Consider the following 23,685-nt stretch of genomic DNA (forward strand, 5'->3'; position numbering starts at 1 on the left):
TTTGTAATTACACATTTGTAATGATGAAGTAATACATTTAAAATGTTAACTTTAAATATAATACTGAATTTACTGTTAACTCTCTTTAACTATATGTAAATGACCTTTTATTTCAACAATATTATATTATCTGCAAGTAGAGTTTTTTTAACAAGTGTACATTCAATAAAATTAAGCTCACTTCTTTTCACAAGGGTACGGTACCATCTATAAAGGTTAAGATGTCTCTATATACAAAAACTATGTTTAAATGCATGTGTACAATGAGAAGGATACAGTCGACGATACATCCTCCCTGGATGTTCCCGCTTTGAGAGAAATGAAGCTGAATGAATTTCCCAAAACGACTAGAGTTGTTGTTGTAAACTGTTTTGGCATTTCCAAATGCTTCCATGATGGGGCTGCACAAGAAAGAAAAGTATAAAGGTTGTGCCTGTTTGTGTGCATATAAAAAGTGCTTAGGCTGTGTGTGTTAAGCTCTGTTTTACCTGCTCTGTACGATGGCTTGCTCCACGCGCGTGCTCTTCTCTGTAGGCGGTGTCCCGGCAGAGTTTTGGCTCATGACAGACAGGAACTGCAGCAGTAGTTTGGTGCTTTCTGTTTTCCCAGCTCCACTTTCACCACTGTTAAACACATGCATACACACATTCATTTATGACCTTCACTGACATTTGCCTTACCCTGATTGAATTTGCAATGCTATGAAACCTGATAGCAGTTTGTGGCAAAAGTCTAAACCACAACTGCTGAAACTCAGCCTTTAGGTTTAACACAATTGAGATTAGTACACTGAGATAATATCTAATATGGATCCCCATCAGTTTCCAGTCAGGCCAAAGGTATTCCAGACCTTCCTCACATTACCTATATGCTTTAAAACAAGCTAAAAGTGGAACAAAACATCATTGAATTTGCACAGTTAGAAGTGATGGAATGTGAAACCCCCCTGCAATTTTGTTCCAGGAATTTTGTGATTGGATGCTTCACCCACAAATTACTTCAATTTGTAGTACATTGCGTATACCAGACGCTCCTCTAAACATTATTTATTTTAATTGTTTTGTTCTATTATTGGAGAGAATTGAATTTTTGTGATTAAAGGGTTACTTCAGCGATTAGCATATGGCTTTGTATCAGTAGAAACCCTGGAGTATATTCAAATTAATGTGCTTTCCCCCCTCATATCTCCCTGAGACAAGAGATTTATGCATTTTATTTCTGGAAAAATTCCTCCTATGATGCAAATTGACGATTTTTGCATCATAGGAGGAATGTTTGCCCAGAGGCTAAAGACTACAGCCAGCAGAGGGAGCCATTTCCGCATGTTTTGAATCTGCGCATGGGGGATGGGGAGATAACACTCAGCTTGCAGGGAGAGCTCAGCTGGCAGGCACTCATTTAAACGGAGCTATGGTGAGCAATGTAAGTCTTTTAACTTCTCAAATTCATTTCTATGAAAGTTAAGCTTGCAAAGGCATGAACTGAAACGCGCCAGACTGAACTCGCGTTTTGAATGTATGCCGCGAGTGTAGTCGCGATTACCTCAGCTCTCATCACTCGTGCAGTTAGTGCTCAGTGCTGTGAGACTCGCGCGGTGACTCACTCATTATATTGAACACACACGTTCAGTTTTTAATTGTAATGTCTTCTCTAACTCAGTCACTGTAATCAAGTTGGTGGCGTTGGGAATGGCACAGGGCAGCGAAGCATTCTGGGAATTGTAGTCTTTCATCCCCATGGGACAAAAATACATTCTCTGTCTTTTCTCAGTCTAGAAGACACCAAATTCAAAAATAATTTCACATTTCTACTGCATTGATGATCCAGGTTAAATACAGATTCATCTTCCCAGCGCTGAAGTACCCCTTTAATAAAGCTTTTTCTTTTGAGTCTAAAATTTGGTCTACATGTGCTCCTCGTTTTTTGTTTGTTTTTTGGTTCCCCTTGAGCCAGAGGTCGTAACAAGATGTGAGGGCGAACAGATGATATATATATATTTATGTATTCAGGGTCTATTTTTTTATACTAGATGCTATATTTCTGTTTGTTTTTTAAAAGATAATGCATGGAAGTTATACAGAAAGTATAGAAAATACAGTAAAATGTTGTTAGTAGGGGTCTGATAATTATATATATATGATAATAATATTGAATGGGTCTGAACAATCAATCTGAAAAAAAAGTTATGAAGAGTATAAGAAGAGTTAAGAAGAATATTATGGTTACATCTGCCACAATTACCTAATCGTAAAAAAAGGAACAATTACAGCATTATATTCATATTTACTTCTATTGCATTGGATATGTTTGAATGAGTCACTATGCAGAAGAAATCTGCTTAAAACCCCATAGATTTTTCTCAGCTCAAGCTGATTAGAAAGATTTAAAACTTTATGATTTTAGTTATCATTATAGTTACCATTCTTGGTGTGAACGAACCTTCACACGTGCACACTGAAGCTGATTTGATTCTTCATGGTTTTACTGTATCACTGCATTTAACAAATGGTTTAAAAAAAGGCAGACAAAGAATGCTTCGTAAAGTCATTCATTCTAGACATTGAGCACATTTGACATATTTATTTTCATGTTTGTTCTGCAGATTTGCAAAATAAATAAATGATTTTTTTTTAAAGTGCTTATATTACCTGATCAGCACACATTGGCTATCATGCCTCTTCCATAAGCAGCGGTAACACTCATTGCAGACGGCAAAGATATGTGGCGGAAGCTCCCCCAAATGATGCTGACTGTACAATTCCACTGCAGAGAGATCGTACAGCCCTCCGATCTGCTTATAAGGATTCACAGCCGCCAAGATAGAACCTATGTTAGTCTGAGACACAGAGAAAGAGAAGCAGCAAGTTAAAGACTATTGAAAGCCAGCAAATAGTAAAACAATAAAAACCTGCATATTGAGACAAATGTACACATTTATGATCAGTGCATTTTTAGTTTTTATCCACAAATAAATAGAAGTTTAATGGGAACTTTAACAATCAGTATGTGATCAGGTCATATTTCACATAAGAAGCTGATTGTGTATGGGGGCAGTAGGGCATGAGAGGATTGTGGATGATGTCCTTATCTATGCACACTAACATAAATCTATCTCTTTTTAATATTGAATACAGTACATGCTGGTCTTATAATCTCTTAATGTGCAGGTGTGTTTTTCATATGCAATTTTCATATACTGAGGCTAACAAAACCACTCATGCTCACTGGCCACCAGCAGTAATATGACTTGCTTATCTTAAAGGCCCACTGAAGTGCCTTGAAACACGCCGCATTATTCAATGTGTTGACGTAATGACCTAAGTTTTGAATGCTTATATCTCCTAAATGCAAATTTTGTAATTGTTTTGGAACACACCAGCTTATTCATGACTTTAAGGCTAACATTGACATACTAAAAGCTAAAAAACTTCAATTTGGATTTCAGTAGGCCTTTAACAACGGTACAGTGATGATATTAAATTGAGACTTTCCTGGATGCCTAGAGAGGCGCCAAATACAACACTATGGGACCTATTTTAACGATCTAAAGGGGATGGTACAGGTGCACTTAGGGCGTGTCCGAATCCCCTTTTGCATGTTTAACAACGAGAAAAAAACTATCTGTGCGCCAGGCACATGGTACAAAAGGGTTATAACTAGTTTCTTATTGAGTCATGGGTGTGTTTTGGGTGTAACGTGCAATAAACTAATCAGATTCTCATCTCCCATTCCCTTTAAAAGCCAGTTGTGCTTGCACCGTAGTCGGATTTGCTTTTTACATGGCGGGATTTGCGAACGGAAAGACTGAACGCTTCTCCAGAGAGGAATCCTTTTACTTTTAATATTTAAAAATGTTTGTATTCTGCTGCGCGTCCCTGTGTGTGTAATAAGCAGAGTGTGCACCCGCCTATAGGTGCATATTACTAACACAAAAAATACTGCTCTATTGACTTTAGACCAGGTTTTTGTAGGTCAGTGGCGCAGTCGTTTTCCATTGCCTTAAAACAGGAACGTGCCAACAATACACCTGAACACACCTTGTTTTTAGACCAGAACAGATAAGCGCGAGTGCATTTTCTATTTAATCAAGGTAGAGCTGGACATGAAAATGATAACTGCGTCAGGCTGAAACTAGCAAAAAACACTTGAGTTGTGTATGACGGCCTTATGGATGCTAAACAAAGGGGAGCAGAAATACAAAAAATCTTATGATTTCACTGATTTCATGCATGCCTATCATCTACTACAGTTGTGTCAATTATGGCCAGTTTTGTCTCTTCTTTTCAATGGAAGGTAGTTAAAGCCTGCTCAAAAAAAGTAGCTAAATGACGTAATGCACCAACTGTTGGCACTGTACATCTGTTTTCTCAGCTCACATACTGTATTTTAATACAATATAGCTGAATGTCAAATAAAGCTGTTCTCATTTACATATCTGTCAGACAACAGAAAAGAATATAATATAGAGACTTGACTACATGTAACAGCCCAAAAATTTCGCTTTTTTTGAAAAAAAAAAATGTCAGTAAAGGGGACTGAAAAGTCACTAAATTGGCAACACTAACTCTGGCTCGTGAGGTCCACTTTCCTGCAGAGTTTATTGTTCAGAGTGAATTTTGAGCAATCCTAGATTAGCTTGAACAGGTGTATGTGATTAGGTTGGAGCTTAACTCTACAAGAAAGTGGACCTCGAGGGCAAGAGTTGAGAACTCCTGATCTACTGTAATTATTCATTAGGTCTTAAAATCTCAATTAAGCAAAACAAGAAGGAGCAAAACACACAAATTGAGAGAAATGCTGATATTGTACAAAAATCATAATGGGTCTAAAAAGTGTGTCAACATTGGCCTTTCCAAAATTATTTTGTCCCCAAGAGGGGAGTCATTATAATTCAGCTGTGTCTCTGTGTCTAAGATAAATCAGATAACCGTTATCGGTCATCAACCCTAACGCATGCATCCTGGGAATGTTAAATTAATCCATTTACCAAGATGGGATAAGAGAGCACCTTCACATCCCCTTCATTGAGCGCAGCATGACACATGTATATAGTCTAAAGAAGGATCAACAATACATCTGACAAATAAACCCTTGCATGCCAGTTTTATTTTCATTTTCAGGTAACAGGTACATTTATACACCATGTTTAGACACTGATAGAGATATGTTATTTAAGCTCTACTAATAAAACTCATTACACTGACCTTTTCTAATCATAACAAAAACATCCATACATAATTTCCTCTACTGCATATGAGAACTAGAGCAATTCATCATGCCGTGTCTCATAAGGCTTGGCATTTTATTACCAGCACAAATGTACTGAGATAAACAACAATACAGCTATTATCTGACTTGTTAGAGCAGGTTATTGGAGTATAGTATGAAATGGGATAGTTTGGATAGTATGTGTTATGGGTATAGATGACTGTCAGATGTTTTTGTCCCTCTGTAATAAACTAAAGAGTAATTACCTTTATAACTGAGGCTGATACGTATGGATGTTTTGAGGCTGATTATAGTTGCAAAGTAATGTAGAACTATTTATATAGAATTCAACTGATGTGTGGATATTTGCGATTGCAGATGGCTCATCTAATAAGAATTAGAGCCATAACTGTACGTTTTGTAATGTGTGAAAAAAAATATATGTATATTTTATTTTGTATGCTATTGTATGATCGAAATAAGTCATAATTGCAGATGTAACCTAACATTTGCAAGAAAAAAAGTCAGAATTGATCTGAGCATTTCAGGCTATAGGCATCAAAAAGACATTAAGAGACAAAACAAAATTGTCTCTTAAAGGGATAGTCCACCTAAAATAAAAATTCTGTCATCAATTTACTCAACATCATGCCATTCCAAACCTGTATGAAGATTTGGTTCGCATTAACTTTCATTATTTTTTGTCCATACAATAGAAGTCAATGAGAACCGACACTGTTTGGTTACCAATATCTTCCTTTGTGTTCCACAGAAGAAATAAAGTCATTACAGAATGAGGGTGCGTATATGATGACATCATTTTCAATTTTGGGTGGACTACTGAACTATGACTATGGACTATGAACACTGAATTATATAATTATATAACATAACACTACATAATATAAACATATAATTTATTTAAATTATATTTTTTGAAGCTCTGTGTTTGGATAAGTTACATCACTTTATCACTTGTTCTGGGTTTGTTAAAACCGCAGGATGGAAGATTGAAAAGAATTTGATGGATAAAAACTTTGTAAATCACGCTTAAAACTTTCATTATACTTGACTCTGTCCCAGTCAGTCCTTACAAAGAGGAATTTACTGACTCTTTTTCTATGAATTTTGCACAAGGTCAAGCTTGAATGTTTGGATCATAATTCAGACAGTGAGTCATAACAGCTCCTCCAGGCTACAACTCTAAACCAGCAGTCTGGGATGTATGGCTCTGTCTAGACAAATGAGGTTTCAGTCCTAACCACCCAATCACATGACCCTTCTCTTTGACAACATCATCAGTAAGACCCTATAGTGCAACTATTCTCAAACTTTTTGGCCACACCCTTTTTTTTTAAACTGTAAAAACTGTGGTGTCCTACCTCACCTCTGATTACCAAATCATTTCGATAAAAATGAAAAATATGACATATCATTTTTTCAAATGTAAAAAAAAATATTTTAGTATGATTTATAAAATATAATTCAAAAAATGCCCCTTCCTTTTAGGGTTTACCAGGACCAGACACATACTCAACTAACACACACACGCACGCACGCACACACACACCCGTAAGACCTCCATTCATCTTCAGAACACAGTTTAAGATATTTTATATTTTAGTCCCAGAGCATATGCAGTCTATGCACACTATACTGTCCATGTCTAGAAAGGGAATAAAAACATCATCAAAGTAGTCCTTATGTGACATCAGTTGGAACTATGGGACTAAAATATAAAATATCTAAAACTGTGCTCTGAAGATGAACGGAAAGACATTAGGGTGAGTCATTAATGACATCAATTTCATTTTTGGGTGAACTAATCCTTTAAGGCCTGGGTATACATCATTTTAACTGGGTATACTTCATTTACCACATTTTGCTCCTTCTCACATCCAGCTGAGCATGTAAGCCTTTCAAAACTCATTTGGCCATGAGCACAGAAAGACGTGTTCATCACGTGAACGCTATCTAGTGGACTTTGTTTTTAAGCGCTCAGTTCACTTGAACAAGCACTGTATGTGGACCCTCCTGATGACAAAAATGACATCCCACTCCCAGTGAGTGAACTGTCACAGAACACACAGACAAATTATACTTTGGGCTTCAGTACACCATTCAGTACACTATTCACTTTAAAAATTTAAGATTGTTTGATTGCTAATAGATGGCTTCTGGATTTGGTTATTTACTTGTACACTAAAACTTTGTACACTAAAAAAGTTTTTTTAGCATAAATTTTAACCCCTAATAACAAAAGAAAAATATAATTTTCCATCAAGCACCTGCAGTGTGCAGTTTGAATCTTCTGAAAAAAAAAAAAAATCTAAACTATATTTTTGTACACAAATCCAATTACTCATGTAAACCTCATTCATCATTAGTGGCAAATTAAAATTGTCTTTGTTAAAGTAATATAAATACTGTATACATATCTTGGTATCCAAGCTGATAAACTCACTTTAAACAATGGAAATAAAAGCAGAAAATGTTACATTTACTCTGGCTATCATTTACAGTACACATCTGAATAAATCCTGCATAACATCAGTTTTGTCTGAAAACCTAATTTGGGATGTATTAGACTTCGGATGTGTTTGTTGAAGAAGGACAATTCCTTAATCAAAAAGGGTTTTCCTTTCAGTCTCAGGATAAGATGTTATGAGTTAATATCACTCTGCTAAACTAAAGCAGGAAACTCCAGTTCCTCTCAGTCAGTCAGAGGGCTGTCCACCCTAAAACTCAGAATACAAAACGACACAGGATTGATTACACAGGAAAGACAGAGTGAACACTTAGACATTTACTGACCTACTTTATTATAATGTACTGGCATGAAGAAAAGTGAAGAGAATTCCTGGTGAAAATGTGAAACCCTGTAATGATTTTTATATAATAGGGTGATCACTGTAACATTTTAATGTAGACTATCTAGATCCTTTTTCTTCTATTGTATAGAGTGGAAAGGAAATGATTGGTGAACAGGATCAGGAAATGATATGCTCGACTCAAACTAACAGAGCCCACTTTAAAACCACAGCTCAATGTGTCGAATGTTGTGTCCTAACCACAATTCCACAGCTTTGGCTAATCATTCCTATTTTACTCTAGTCTGAAGACAAATTCTATTGCAATACCATACCATACAATTATAAAATGCACAGAACACAAATGTACTGCAAATAGATTATAGGGATCAAAGTTATTATAATTTTGCCTTTTCAAATTCATTTTCATTTTAATACTAACTTTAAATATATTTTACCATTAATTTACCATTTATGTTTACCTTTCAGTTTTGACTTTTTATTAAAAAAATTTAGTTATTAAACTTTTTAGTTTGGGTTGTAAGGTTTTTTTGTCTAATACTCACCAATATTGCATCAACTTGATCTAAAATTATTGTGAAGTATTTTTGCAATTTATAATAACTTTTTAAAAAAAAAATATATTAATAGGCTATATTTTAAAATGTAATTTACTCATGTGATGACAAAACTGAATTCTTAGTATCATTGCTCCAGTCTTCAGTGCCACATTATCCTATAATATGCTAATTTGGTGCTCAAGCAACATTCCTTATTATTATCAATGTTAAAAACAGCTATTCATGGAAGGTGCTGCTTTATATTTTTGTGAAAATCATGATGGATTTTTTCAGTATTCTTTGATAACAATGAAAGAAATAGAACATTCAAAAGAACCGTCCTTGCTGAATAAAAAAATATTACTTATTTTTACTAATATACATAACACTATATGTTGATTATTACTTAAAAAATGTCAAAATTTTACATACCCCAAAACCTTTCAACAATTGTGTATTTCAGCTTCAGTTTCAGCTTTTGAATTAATAGATAAGGAATTAGTATAGGAATCAACAAGTCATTGCCAGAGTTTATATTAACTTCCAAAAAAATCTTGTCAAGACTATATAGACATGATGCCTCTAGATGATTTAACCCATTTAAAAAAATGATCAGTGGTGTCAAAAGTTTAGTTGGATTTAGTGGCTCGGAGAGTGGAAGAGGATCTGCGTTGTTGTTTTAAATTAAGCTTGGTGTATTTAGTTTCATTTTGCGATTTTAACAGTTGGATGATGGAGCAGTGCTATTAACATTCAGAGGGATCATTCACTTTTGGCCTCTAGCAGGTGAAGAGACTTTTAATGAGGAGACAGACAACAGCAGAAGAAAATCATAGGGAACTTCAATGTGGAGGAGATAGCAGCTTCAAAATATCAAAGAGGTGTTTCTGACAGGACAAGTAATATGAATAGTCTCATTAATAATTGTAAACCTGTAAAATTTAATAATTGTATTTTAGCTAACAAGTGTTTTTAAATAAATTTAGTTGTAGTATATAATAATAACGCAGACAAGGTTTCATGGAGCATAGTGAGATCAAATGTCTGTAGGTTCTTACATAGATGTTGTCTTTCTGGTATCGCTGATGAAGGTTGTGCATGATAGCGGCCTCATGAAGCTCTGCCAAAGCGGACATGTCCTCCACTCCATCAATGCTGCTCTGGTGCATAGGGGACACCTTCTCCCTGTTCACCTCGGCTTGCTGCAGGTACACCACCTGAAAGATGGAAAGACAGAGTGGGCTTAACCAAATAACAGAGCTCTCACATACACAATCCACTCATATACACACAGATGCATGAGTAGTACATTACAAAAGAGGAGAGGATCCTGCCTGGACCATTTTAAGGGAATGCCTGCAGTTGAATAATGCATTAGTCAGACAGCAGGGTTTCCGTATTTCTGTTCCACAGAGTTTAAGCATGCTAAGGCCTTTCTCTACCCTTTATACCCAACAGGCACTTCCAGATAAAAACATGAGACATTTTGCCAAGCAGAGTGGTCCGGGTATCGTTCGTTCATTTGTTTTTGCTTTCACAAATGAAAACGAAAAAACGAGAAAACAACTCCTTTGTTCGTTTTTTCGTTGTTTTAGAAAAACGAAAAAACGACATTATGACTTGATATTTGGTTTTCCCGTTCTTGCACAGAAATCGGATTGGCAGGAAATGGATTCGTGTTTTTCAAAATAAGAGTTTTACCAAAACTGTATTTGTTTGCCTGTAAAATTAATAGTCTATATGCATGCCATTTGTCACCCAATTATTTGGCTTCTTTGACTGAAAAAATCTATTGAAATAGCCTAAATGTAAAACATGTTCACTGAGCATTGAGTGTTGTCATCATACAAATGTAAATAATACATGTATTATTTGTTTTAGATGTTTTTATTAACTTAAATTTCAATGAATAATATATTTTTTTGTTATATTAATATAATATAATATTAAGTTAATGCTTCAGTTTATGTTTGCACTACAAACATCATGATGGAGTGGCACAATTTACACAAAAATAATTAATATGCTTTCAGGTTCCTAGAACAATTAATATGCAACATGCTTTTAGTCAAAGTTTGGTGGTAGGCTAATATAAAATCATCGTCATAGCTATCTGTCCTCTAATAGCCAGACACGATGTATGGCTATTATGACCAAATAAAGGGAAGTCGGTATCAATAAAATACATTTTTTCGATTGACACAGGCTGTTTAGACATGGCATCTGGATTTACACAACAACTTATAATTGCATAAATTATGTTAAGAGATGAATGTTTAAAATGTAATGTAGAAATGAGACTACTTTTTAACTATAAAACTAACACCGCCAGTAGGTGGCAGCAAATCTCGATCTTCATGAGAGAGTTGAATCCTTTATTCAAACGAGTCTTTCAAAAATCGTAAATCTTTTAATCTAGCAAACGACTCTGGATAGGCTAATCTATAAAAAAAAAAAATGCCTACTCAGTAACTTTATTGAACTGTTGTATAATGTCACATTTGCGATTGTGCAGATGTTCGGAGAAACACTCTTGCTGGTGTGATAGCCTAACTCACAGCCTCATAGGCTCGTGTAAGAACTATATAAAACGGGGACTCGTTAGGCCTAAAAGTTTTTTTTTCTTTTTTCTTTTCTTTCTTTCTTTTTTTCATGTAGCCAATGCCTATTCCTATATTGTGATGACCGTGGAGAGAGCGCTCAAAACTCTTGAGAGCATATAATTTAGTGAACTAATTTATAGAAATGATCATTCTCTGTAAAGCAATGAGACGTGAACATGACAATGTATCAAGATTTCTCTAAATGTGCGCTCTTTTGGACTAAAAGCCTAATTGAAGCGATTTAAAGTAGCCGATTGGATGGAGTTAATGCGGATCAACGCGTGCTATTCTTTGCGAAATAAAGATACATATTCTGGTTGCGCCGTTTGATTATGACCTCGAAGCTCAGTCGGAGGATATTTAGGACCGGGTATTTTTATTCTGTGCTCCCCTCCGTCTTTCAAACTAGCTTTCAAACTACTCCGTGATCGCGAAAAGACGCGTTCGGCGGAGCCGCGCACTCTGGCCGGAGACACACTGCAAGCGTGGTGTGTGAGCGTGGCGTTTCTGTTGCGTGTCATCCGCTGGGCGGCTGCCTGGCGTTTTCTCTGTCTTTGCACACCGGAAGCGTGTCTGACGCGGCGCTGCTGCTGGTATTGACGTACAGGGAAGCCCTATATACTTCATGTTAAATATAAATCTATTGCCTATTGATACAGCAAAGACAACGTCGGCAGTAGCCTGTTGACCATACGGTCAATACCATATATGGTATTGACGGCAAAATAGGCTACAGAATATCTCGTTCTGTATTGACAGGTTTAATATTTCAAAATCGATAATTATGTTGTTTTTTATTATTACAATTAGGCCTATATCTGCATTTATGTAAACCTACAGACTTTCAAACATGAACATGTCATTTATTAATATGTATTCGTGTCAAAATGACATATAAACATCTTTTCCTATTCTATAGCCTACTTAGTTTTGTAGCGTATAAATTAATTAAACTTATGATTTTAATTAAACATAGGCAACCACATCCATTAGTCTACTAAAGTATTGTGGCCGCATATCTATTGTGTGTTTTGAGACCTAATTTTAAAACATTTTTTTAGTTTTTTTCAAAACCCATGCACAAACATTATTCTCTCAAAAATACAAGCATAGGCTACATATTGTTCTCATGTTATGGTAGCACAGTTTGTGCTGAATACATTGTAATAAAAAAGCACAAATGTCAGAGAAAAACTTTTAAAGGGCCCCAAAACAGCTCAGACTCCCGAGGGATAATTTTTTTTAATGGTTTCTAAACGTAAATTTGGCCCAAAGTAGGCTAAGATGTGATAAACAGTAGCCAGAGGCTATATGTTTCATCTGCTTTTATAATAGTCAAAATGATGTTGTACCCAGCAATGATGTTTTTAGTTGGTATATCGATCGAATTCAAGATGTATAAGATCAATGAGGCTAATTTATGCCAGATAACCAGGAATTAGCCTATAAAACGTATTTCCACTGTCTGGCCATGTGCGAGCGAGGTATAATCAGCCCGAAGTAGTGATTTGGCTATAGCCTTTGAGCGCTTAGAGTGCGCGGCTCCGCCGAACGCGTCTTTTCGCGATCACGGAGTAGTTTGAAAGCTAGTTTGAAAGACGGAGGGGAGCGCAGAATAAAAATACCCGGTCCTAAATATCCTCCGACTGAGCTTCGAGGTCATAATCAAACAGCGCAACCAGAATATGTATCTTTATTTCGCAAAGAATAGCACGCGTTGATCCGCATTAACTCCATCCGATCGGCTACTTTAAATCGCTTCAATTAGGCTTTTAGTCCAAAAGAGCGCACATTTAGAGAAATCTTGATACATTGTCATGTTCACGTCTCATTGCTTTACAGAGAATGATCATTTCTATAAATTTGTTCACTAAATTATATAGTTTTGAGCGCTCTCTCCACGGTCATCACAATAGGAATAGGCATTGGCTACATGAAAAAAAGAAAGAAAGAAAAGAAGAAAAAATTTTTTTAGGCCTAACGAGTCCCCGTTTTATATAGTTCTTACACGAGCCTATGAGGCTGTGAGTTAGGCTATCACACCAGCAAGAGTGTTTCTCCGAACATCTGCACAATCGCAAATGTGACATTATACAACAGTTCAATAAAGTTATTGAGTAGGCTAATTTTTATAGATTAGCCTATCCAGAGTCGTTTGCTAGATTAAAAGAATTATGATTTTTGAAAGACTCGTTTGAATAAAGGATTCAACTCTCTCATGAAGATAGAGATTTGCTGCCACCTACTGGCGGTGTTAGTTTCATAGTTAAAAAGTCGATGTTTCATTTTTTTCCTTCTAATTATTTCATATTTCTACATTACATTTTAAACATTCATCTCTTAACATAATTTATGCAATTATAAGTTGTTGTGTAAATCCAGATGCCATGTCTAAACAGCCTGTGTCAGTCGAAAAAATGTATTTTATTGATACCGACTTCCCTTTATTTGGTCATAATAGCCATACATCGTGTCTGGCTATTAGAGGACAGATAGCTATGACGATGATTTTATATTAGCCTACCACCAAACTTTGACTAAAAGCATGTTGCATATTAATTGTTCTAGGAACCTGAAAGCATATTAATTATTTTTGTGTAAATTGTGCCACTCCATCATGATGTTTGTAGTGCAAACATAAACTGAAGCATTAACTTAATATTATATTATATTAATATAACAAAAAAATATATTATTCATTGAAATTTAAGTTAATAAAAACATCTAAAACAAATAATACATGTATTATTTACATTTGTATGATGACAACACTCAATGCTCAGTGAACATGTTTTACATTTAGGCTATTTCAATAGATTTTTTCAGTCAAAGAAGCCAAATAATTGGGTGACAAATGGCATGCATATAGACTATTAATTTTACAGGCAAACAAATACAGTTTTGGTAAAACTCTTACTTTGAAAAACACGAATCCATTTCCTGCCAATCCGATTTCTGTGCAAGAACAGGAAAACCAAAAATCAAGTCATAATGTCGTTTTTTCGTTTTTCTAAAACAACGAAAAAACGAACAAATGAGTTGTTTTCTCGTTTTTTCCGTTTTCATTTGTGAAAGCAAAAACAAATGAACGAACGATACCTGGACCCAGAGTACACTCCGGCCTGTTTAAACTCAGCAAAAATGAAAATCAGTTAACATTAAACATGGTTTTGCGTGTGTAATATGCAGCTTATCATTGGCAGTGTTTGATATAGAACTATGTTAAAGCTGAAGTAATGTTGTTCAATTTTAAAATGAAAAATATAAAATTATAATTTTTCTAAATTCCAAAGTATTTAAGCTTAAGAAGATGCAAAAGAGAACTCAATTCAGTATTCACACACTATATGAGAGCTAGCTTTTGTGCACGATCTCTGGATGTGCCCAGCACAGAAAACGTTCTCTTTCGCATCTTCTTGTGCTTTAAAATCACATTCAAATGTACACAGGAATCAATTAGTGGAATTGAAATTGTTATCTGATTTCTGACCTTAAGTATCCCATTCTAGAATTTAAATAGATTTTTGATTCCCAACCCTAGACAGAACCAAGTCCCTGCCCCACATGTTCTTTTTCTTTTCCAATAATCCATTTCACTTCATATGAAAGATATGCCGCTTCTTCTGTTATATCACAACTTTAATATGCAGACAACTATAATTAAGCCATTTGTATGCGGATTTCCTCAATAACAAAAAAGGAAACACTGCAGACAGATGAAGTGAAACCTGTCTAAGAACAGTCATTATTTTTTGTATAAAATCCATTTTGTGATGCTATAGCTGCAGAATACACTTAAACTTTATTATCCATGTTACATGAACTCATTATTTGAGTGGACAACACAAAAGGGAGAGGCAAAAGCGATGTCTCTTCTTCTCTGCATTCTATTTCATTTTTTTGCTGAAACCAAATTTTTGTGCCACCCGTTGCCATGGTAACCAGAGAGGACAGCCCAGTTCCTGAAGAGAAAGTTGAGTCTAATAGATTAAAAATCAATGCTACCACTAATGTGTGTGTGTGTGTGTGTGTGTGTGTGTGTGTGTGTGTGTGTGTGTGTGTGTGTGTGTGTGTGTGTGTGTGAGTGATTTACTTCAGGTATGGATTTATGAGCTGTTTCTATTCAAACCCATTAAATCAGCCACAATCTTTTTAAGTGCACACACATAGAAGGCAAGAGAGAGAATTATGTTTGCCTTGGTTACATGCTGTTAAATTGGGGTCGACAGACTGAAGGAAGGAAGAAAAGGTCAAAGTTTATGAGCTGAGACAAGTTGCTTCTAATCAATACAACTGACGGTAATGACACTGACCTCCCAGAATCCTGATCAGAATCAAACATTATCTATATATAGAAACAAAGCTGATTTAGAATGGAATAAACCATCATTTCAGTGTATGTGTGTTTTTTTTAAATAGAGCAAAGATTCAGAGACATATGTTTGCAACAAATCTTTGTACCACTTGTTCATGCTTTAGATACTTAGTCTTCATTTATACATTTCCTTTTGCCTTAGTGTCTGTCTAAACATATGGCTTATGTCTTTTATATGACATTTGAGGGCTACTGCTTAAGTCAAACAAAGCTACTGAAGACCTGAAATAAAGCACAAAAGTGTACTACTGATTTCTTGTTTTACACATTTATGTTTTTTTTTTTTTTTTTGGAGCTTGACAGTAACAGCCAGTAAGTATCTGATGTGGATCGGTCACATCTGGTCACAAATGGCAGAACGATCATATAGTGGCATCTAATAAAATAGATACCAAAAAAAAAAAAAAGGCAGTGGGATAGAGAGTGAGTGAGTAAGTGTGTGTGTGTGTGTGTGTATTTGAACTGTTTTAGAAAAGCAATAATCTCCAAGAAGCTATAGTTTACAGTGAATTTAGAACAGCTAAGGGGTGTTAAAGCTCCCTCTTTAGGGGGCATATGAGGACACAAATGTGTATAATGACATGGGTATGACATAGGTATTAGGAGAGGGTGAAATATGAGGACACTGGCCATGTCCCCACTTTTCAAAATGCTTATAAATCATACAGGATGAGGTTTTTTTTTAGAAAGTAAAAATGCAGAATGTTTCCTGTGAAGGGTAGGCTTAGGGGTAGGGGCAGTGTAAGGGGATAGAAAATACGGTTTGTAAGGTATAAAACCATTATATGCCTATGGAATGTCCCCATATGTCACAAAAACAAACATGTGGGTGTGTATGTATGTATGTGTGTGCGTGTGTGTGTGTGTCTAGTTAAACCCTATGCTATTACATTGTACATCTTTTATTTTTATGTAAGTACATGTAATTAAGGCCACCTAATATAAAGTGGGACAAATATTTTTATGGACTAACTATTTTATAAAAGCAATGATCCCCAAGAAACCATGGTTTATAGTAAATTTAGAACAGCTAAGGGGCCTGTGCCGGGGTTTATGTTTGATAAGCCATAGCTTCTTGGGGGTTATTGCTTTTATAAAATGGTTAATCCATAAAAATATTTATTTTAATACTGATGTAATGAAATCACAGGTGTATGTTTGTAGAGTACTAGCCATATATAAAACAATAGTCTATGGAATGTCCCCATTTAGATAGCTCAGCAAGTGTGTGTGTGTCTGTGTGTGTGTGTGCATGCGTGTCTGTGATGATTGTAAGTTTAGATGCTGAAAAGAGGAGATGAGGAGGTCTTCATGCTCCATTTTCTCCACCCACCCACTCACTCACACACGCATGCACACAAGCGCACAGCCGCTCCGTCTCTCTCCCCTCAGCACATGGATATTCCTGCAAATCTCTTTGATGTTTGAAGCTGCTTTGCATGATTCAGACCAAAGCTGAAAAAATGTGCGAGAGAGAGAGAGAGAGAGAGAGAGAGAGAGAGAGAGAATATAAGCACCAGTGACCTACATTCACACCTATAGACAAACAGCAGCACAGCAGAAAAGAACAACACAGGGGCCTTGAGATGTGACATAACGGGTAAAGTCATCTGTCTGAGACCAACAAGTATACATCTCAGAATGAAAAAAAGATTGTGTCCTGTGTGAATGACCTCTGAATCTACCTCAGACAGATTGATGACCAATGAGTTTTGTGCAGTGATCGACTTATGGTCATTGATATGAAAATCAAAACAAACAAAATAATGATTTCTAAAACCATTTTTGTAATGTCTATTCAATGCTTTCATCTGTCACAATAATGTAATGTGATTCAATTATTTTAATTTGGAGTCTTTTGAGCATAAAATAGTAAAATATTTTATATTAATATATAAGCAATATTGTGAAATACTATTACAATTTAAAATAAGCGTTTTCTCTTTTATATAATATATTAATATAATATATTAATATAAAATGTAATTTATTAATGTGATGGCAAAGCTAAATTTACAGGATCATTACACCATGATCTTCCAGAAATCATTCAAATATGCTGATCTGCTGTTAAAGAAACGATTTTGTACAATGCAAAACTAGTGTTTTTTTCATAATTCAAAAGCAGAGCCATGAATAGAAAGCTTCAAAATAACAGTGTTTATCTGTGATATAAATCTTTAGTAACATTATAAATGTCTTTACTGAAACATTGAATCCATTCTTGCTAAATAAAAGTATTAATTTCTTTAAAATTAAAATCTTCCTGATTACAAACTTTTGAAATTTAAAATTATATTAATTATTCAGCATATAATGCAATTAATTTCATTCAAATGTGTAATTGACTTGTGTCTCTAATAAAGCATAATTCAATCTTTTTACATTTTCATCCTATCACCCAAGCTTAGAATCAACATTTGCTGAAATTTGTTATATTGTTGTGTTTCAATGTGAAATGAATTATAGCTCTCACATACATGACGACAAATCTCAGGAGGGGGTGGGTGAGAAGCCCTCCAGCGCTGTAGCTCAGAGTTGACTGTGAACTCTTATAGTTAACTTCTCAAATTTAGGTCATAGTCTATATTTGTGCCTCAGAGTAAATCCTATAACAAACCTGCGGATGCTTTAGGTGAACTTGCATGCACACACACTGAAGCAGAAGACTCAGCTCAGCGTGAATGGTAGGAAGGAGATACTCACTGACCAATGTTCTGGAGGCTCCGCACACACATACACACAATTTTTCCAACTGATACAAAGAAAAATGGGAAATCACACTAGATTTACTGACATACTGATGAAATATACAAACTCTTTCACTTAAAATCACATTTAACCTGAATGAACAAAGTGACCTTTTTCACATCCTCAAGATTCAACCTGAAAGGACAAGGCTGACAATGGAATCTACTATGATGGAATCAAACACAATAAAGGCATGTGACAAAGTCAGAAGACCCTGTTAGCATAACTACATTTTTAGTTAATGAAAAGGTTATGATAACATGTTTACCCAATTCCCTCAATAAGCCTGTTTTTTAATGTAAAAATGCAATGCTGGAAAACATTTTGTACTCGCTGTAAAAACACACTTTGCATATGCAATACACACAATCATGCATATATTCATAGCACGCTTTCTGTCCCAGTAACTCAGTCAGAACCACTGCAGGAATGGGGTCACACCCACACTTAACTAAATTATTAATCAAATCAGAAACGGCATAGAAAGAAAGAAATCGGCGTATCCAGCCCTGTGCTATTACATGCCTTTACATCTACATAAAAAAAATCAGCATTTTCCAACAGGGATGCCATTTCAAAGCAAATCCCCCACAGATGGGAAGCAATTTCTCAACCCTTTTGGACTGAATCCTTTAGATTAGCGCTGGGCTAAAACAAGGGGTTAAAGACCTCCGGGGAGAAAGTGTTGGGGTTTTCTGGAGAAGCTGCTTGAGACCCAGCAGAGTGCAAGATCTATGTATTGATTTATGGAGGAGGGTTTGGCAGAGATGCTATTGAATATTGTCAGCACAAGCATTTTGGTGTTCAGGGCATGAATCATCAAGGTTATGGGAAATGTAGTCTCCCACCTTGGGTTCAGCAGTAGTGATTCAGCTCTTTCAAATGTCCATTTCAGTTAATATGGTGGAGAAAACGGATTCACTGATTCCTTTTAAATCATCACTTAAAAGTCTTCCTGTACAGTTTTGGCTGTACTGCTAAGGAATGTATAATAATCCTAAAATAATCCTAAATCCAACATAAAAAGATATGGGGAGATTGTTAATTGTGATCACCCTACCCTACCTAAAATAAATTGTGATATTTTGTGACCGCTGGCTGGTCCCCAGAATGTAGGTGATCTCAGAGACGTTTTGTCCCCACAATGTAATATAAACAAGTACACACACACTCGCATGAATGAACATACACAAATGCAGAACCAAATGTTTGTAAACAAAAACACAAATACAAACAGGCTTTCTGTATATCTGTACACAAAGATAACCCTTCCCTGCTGTGCAGTCTCTCTCTCTCTGAGCTGAATCCAGGCCAGGACAGCTGTTATTATTAGACTGATATCACAGTTCTACCAACAACCCACAGCCATCATCACAAACTACTTACGTCTATCAGCACTGCGTGCATGGAGTCTAACCGCTAATAAAACAGTTTGATTACAATTAAATCTTCAATAAGAGGCAGTTCTGCCCAGTCAACTGTAACAGAAATCAGTAAGTTAAAGAGTTGGTGCACAGACTTCATTACTTTGATAAAACTATTGAGAAACTATTTCAAACTCTCTAAGGTGCGTTTTACATAAAAATCTATATTTTCCAGTTAGAGATTTGGAATGGTACCATGTGCAGGGCAGCATAAGCAAGCATAGTGAAATCGGAATGATATTAACAGTCAATCCATCTGCTCACAATCATGGAAATGGCAAAAAAAGCTATCAAGCAAGTACTCATTTTTAATGTTAGCCTTTAAAGTCATCATGAAATCAAAATAGGCTATTCTTAATTTTAAGGAATATTGTAGTATTTATTATAAATTATTTACCAATGCACATCATAATGTATGTGAAACTTCGAAAGTTCGAAACTTTATGAATCAGTGTATCGAATCAGCAGTTTGGATCCTCAGTGTCACGTGATTTCAGCAGTTTGACGATCCAAATCATGAATCGATATGCTGATTCATTAAGCTCCAAGGCTTCCGGAAGCAGTGTTTTGAAATCGGCCATCACTACACTCTAAAAAATTCTGAGTAAAAAACAACCAAATGTTGGGTCAAATATGGACTAACCCAGCAGTTGGGTTGTTTTAACCTAGCGATTGGGTTGTCTTAAGCAAATATTTAACCCAACTGTAGGATTAAAACAACCCAATCGCTGGGTTAGTCCATATTTGACCCAACACTGGAGTTTTTTTTGCGCACAAAAACTTTCTTGTCGCTTTTTAAAATTATCAATCAATCAATCAATCAATCAATCAATCAACTTTATTTATAGAGTGCTTTTACAATGACGATTGTTTCAAAGCAGCTTCACAGTGTCAAACAAGACAATATTGCAACACAATTTGATTTGGCTGCACAGTCGTTCTGGAGAAAACAGTGATGTAATCAGCTTATTTTAATTTATCATATAGCGACAATATTGGCAGATCAGTATTTTACTTTATATAATTAAATAAGACCATTATTATAATAAATTATTTTTATTTTTATTTTATTTTATTCAAGTCAATTATTGTAGAACTACTGTAGTGAGATGGACTTTCTAACGACGTCTTTAGTGCCTTTTATGGGTCTTGAGAGAGGAAAAGTCATTGTGGCCAATAGAGGCCTTTCTGAGCCATCGGATTTCAACAAAAATATCTTAATTTGTGTTCCAAAGATGAACAGAGGTCCTACAGGTGTAGAACGACATGAGGGCGTTTTTTGTGTGAACTAAACCTTTAACCCCCCGGAGTCGTGTGGATTACTTTTATAATGGATGGATGCACTTTATTGGTTATCAAATTTTGGGCCGCCATTCACTACCATTATAATGCTTGGAAGTATTCTATGGTTTTCATCTGAAAGAAGAATGTCATATACACATAGGATAACTTGTGGCGAGGGTGAGCAAATCATGGGGTAATTTTTATTTTTGGTTGAACTATTCCTTTAACTCCCTTAATCCCTTTAGCATTGCAGTATGAAACTGATATAATAATTTAACACTGCACTGTATTTTGTGTACAGTAGCTGTCTTTATAGCCTAAGAATGTAAATAGATTAAAACTGAACTGTCAAGTCAAATTTATTTGTAAACCATTTTACACAATACAAAAATGTTTCAAAGCAGCTTTACGTAAAATCATGATGTGTATAATATCTAAAATCAGGTTTTCTGGCTTTTTTAAGAATGAATATGTTTAGAAGATATAAGCGTTAAAAAAACTTTCAGTCTCTCACTTCCGCCAATATGGGTCAATGATTTTGATGACATCACGCTGCAATTCAGTTTCTCATCAGATTTTCTGTCCAATCAAATCCTCTCTAGAATCTAAAGCGTCCCGCCCCCTGCAAATACTCACAACGCACATGCGATCAGGATGTTAAAGTAAACAAAAAAACTCAGGTCATCAGGTCATTGACAACTCCACTGACGAGTAGATATTGAACAATAAGCGGTCCCAACTACTTTTTGGGGTTCCCTTGAAACATTCTATTGTGGTCTGGTGTTTTTTTTTCTATTTGCATGTGTTTTCACCAGTTGCAGTGCATTGATTTGTGCAATATATCGAAATTATCGAAATATTGCAAATGTTCATATCGCAATATGCATATTGCAACGGCAAGCAAAATCTGAATGATATTAATAGGCTACCTCATATTGTGAAAAGTGGAGGTTTTAGGTTGACACATATAGCAGAGAATAGACTGGGCACACAACTGTTCCTTATGTGACTTTCTTTATGTTAAAAAGAGTTATTAAACACAATAACTTGTGAAAAACAACTCCTTGCAATCTCATGCTGTCTGTCAAACACATTGGGGTAAAAAAAGCGTGTTATCCCTTAATTTCTTTTTCGTGTCTCGTCACACACTCAAACCGTCAAATACACACACACAGTTATGTCAAAATGGCTCTTGATGAGTATTTGTGTAAACCCAGTTGGTTATGCTTAAAGTGGACGATATCAGTTGAGGAAAGAAACATATGGGGAAGGATATGTGCATTAGGTCTTAAAGTGACAGCCTGCTAATACAGTAAACCTGCCGCAGTCTATCAAACAACAAAAGAACAAGAGTAAATCAAAAGACTGACAAGATTTGACTGTCAAGTAAATCACAAGACTGACAAGTAAAAACAAGACTGTTTTTAGTTCTTATTTTTAATAAAGATAAATTAAAATAACAAAAATACTCGTCCAAGGCTAGTTCAGGTGTCTTTGTTTACCTGGATGTTCTTGATGTTAAGTTTTAGGCTGATATAACTATATTACCAAGTTAAGCAAAGAGTTTTTGGTATTTAAATATTGCCATTACATCTTTTGTTTGTTTACATTGACGTTAAAATTATATTGTCAGATGTGACATACATTTTTGCTAAAACACTGCTGGTCACTTTCAGAAGGTGCAGCGATGCTTTCTTTCCCCAGAAAGAATGTGAAACACATAAATGGTGTCATTCTCAGTTTTTAAATATTTAAAATATATATAATTTGAATAGATTTTACACACTAATAGCAATATCGTATCGCATACCGAATATCGCATTATTTAACAAGGTATTGCATATTGCATTTTTCTTCAATATCGCACAGCCCTAATTTGTGCTATTTGCAGTGTGTTTCTTTATTGGCAGCGGCTATTTGCACAAAGTACAAATAGAGATAGATGCTATTTACACCAAGTGAAAATAACATTTTAGTAATTTTTTATGTTATTTTAGTAGAATAAAAAAGTTTAAGGGCTATAACTGGGATTAATCTTACTTTTTGTAAATAACACAACTTAATTAGAAAGATTGATTATATATCTAATTTAAAAACATGAGCATGTTCTTATTGCTGAAAGTTAAAGGGTTACTTCAGTGATTAGCATATGGCTTTGAATCAGTAGAAACCCTGGAGAATAATTGTGCTCCTCCCCCCCATATCCCAGTGAGACAAGAGATTTATGCATTTTATTTCTGGAAAAATTCCTCCCATGACGCAAATATCATCAATTTGCGACATCGGAGGAATTGTTGGCCAGAGGCTAAAGACTACAGCCAGCAGAGGGAGCCATTTACGCATGTTTTCAACCCGCGCGGGGATGGGAGATCACACAGGCATTGATGTAAAGGTGCGGCCAGCAGAGCAAAGTAAGTCTTTCAACTTCTCAAACTAATTCCTATGAAAGTTAAGCTTTCAAAGACATGAACTGAAAAAGGGCCAGACTGAACATGCACTGTGAATCTATGCTGCGGACCCGTTTACCTCAGCTCTCATGGTTAATGGTAAATGGACTGCATTTATATAGCGCTTTTAACGGCCAGCCAAAGCGCTTTACATCTTGCCTCACATTCACCCATTCATACACCCACGGCGGTGTCAGCCATGCAAGGCGCCATCCAGCTCGTC

General features: G+C 35.6%; 1 protein-coding gene across 1 annotated transcript in view; it reads right to left on the reverse strand.

The window, feature by feature from the left end:
* Positions 1 to 23,685, reverse strand: part of myo10l1 (myosin X, like 1) — a 77,200-nt gene that overhangs the window by 29,952 nt on the left and 23,563 nt on the right. Inside the window, exons 3-6 of the mRNA XM_067459160.1 lie at positions 9,637 to 9,795; positions 2,649 to 2,836; positions 489 to 623; positions 277 to 401 (exon numbers count right to left, since the gene is read on the reverse strand). Coding sequence (XP_067315261.1) covers positions 277 to 401; positions 489 to 623; positions 2,649 to 2,836; positions 9,637 to 9,795 — 607 coding nt within the window. The remainder of the gene's footprint in view (positions 1 to 276; positions 402 to 488; positions 624 to 2,648; positions 2,837 to 9,636; positions 9,796 to 23,685) is intronic.

Source organism: Pseudorasbora parva, chromosome 12 (assembly GCF_024679245.1).
Source record: "Pseudorasbora parva isolate DD20220531a chromosome 12, ASM2467924v1, whole genome shotgun sequence".
Taxonomy (NCBI): Eukaryota; Metazoa; Chordata; class Actinopteri; order Cypriniformes; family Gobionidae; genus Pseudorasbora; species Pseudorasbora parva.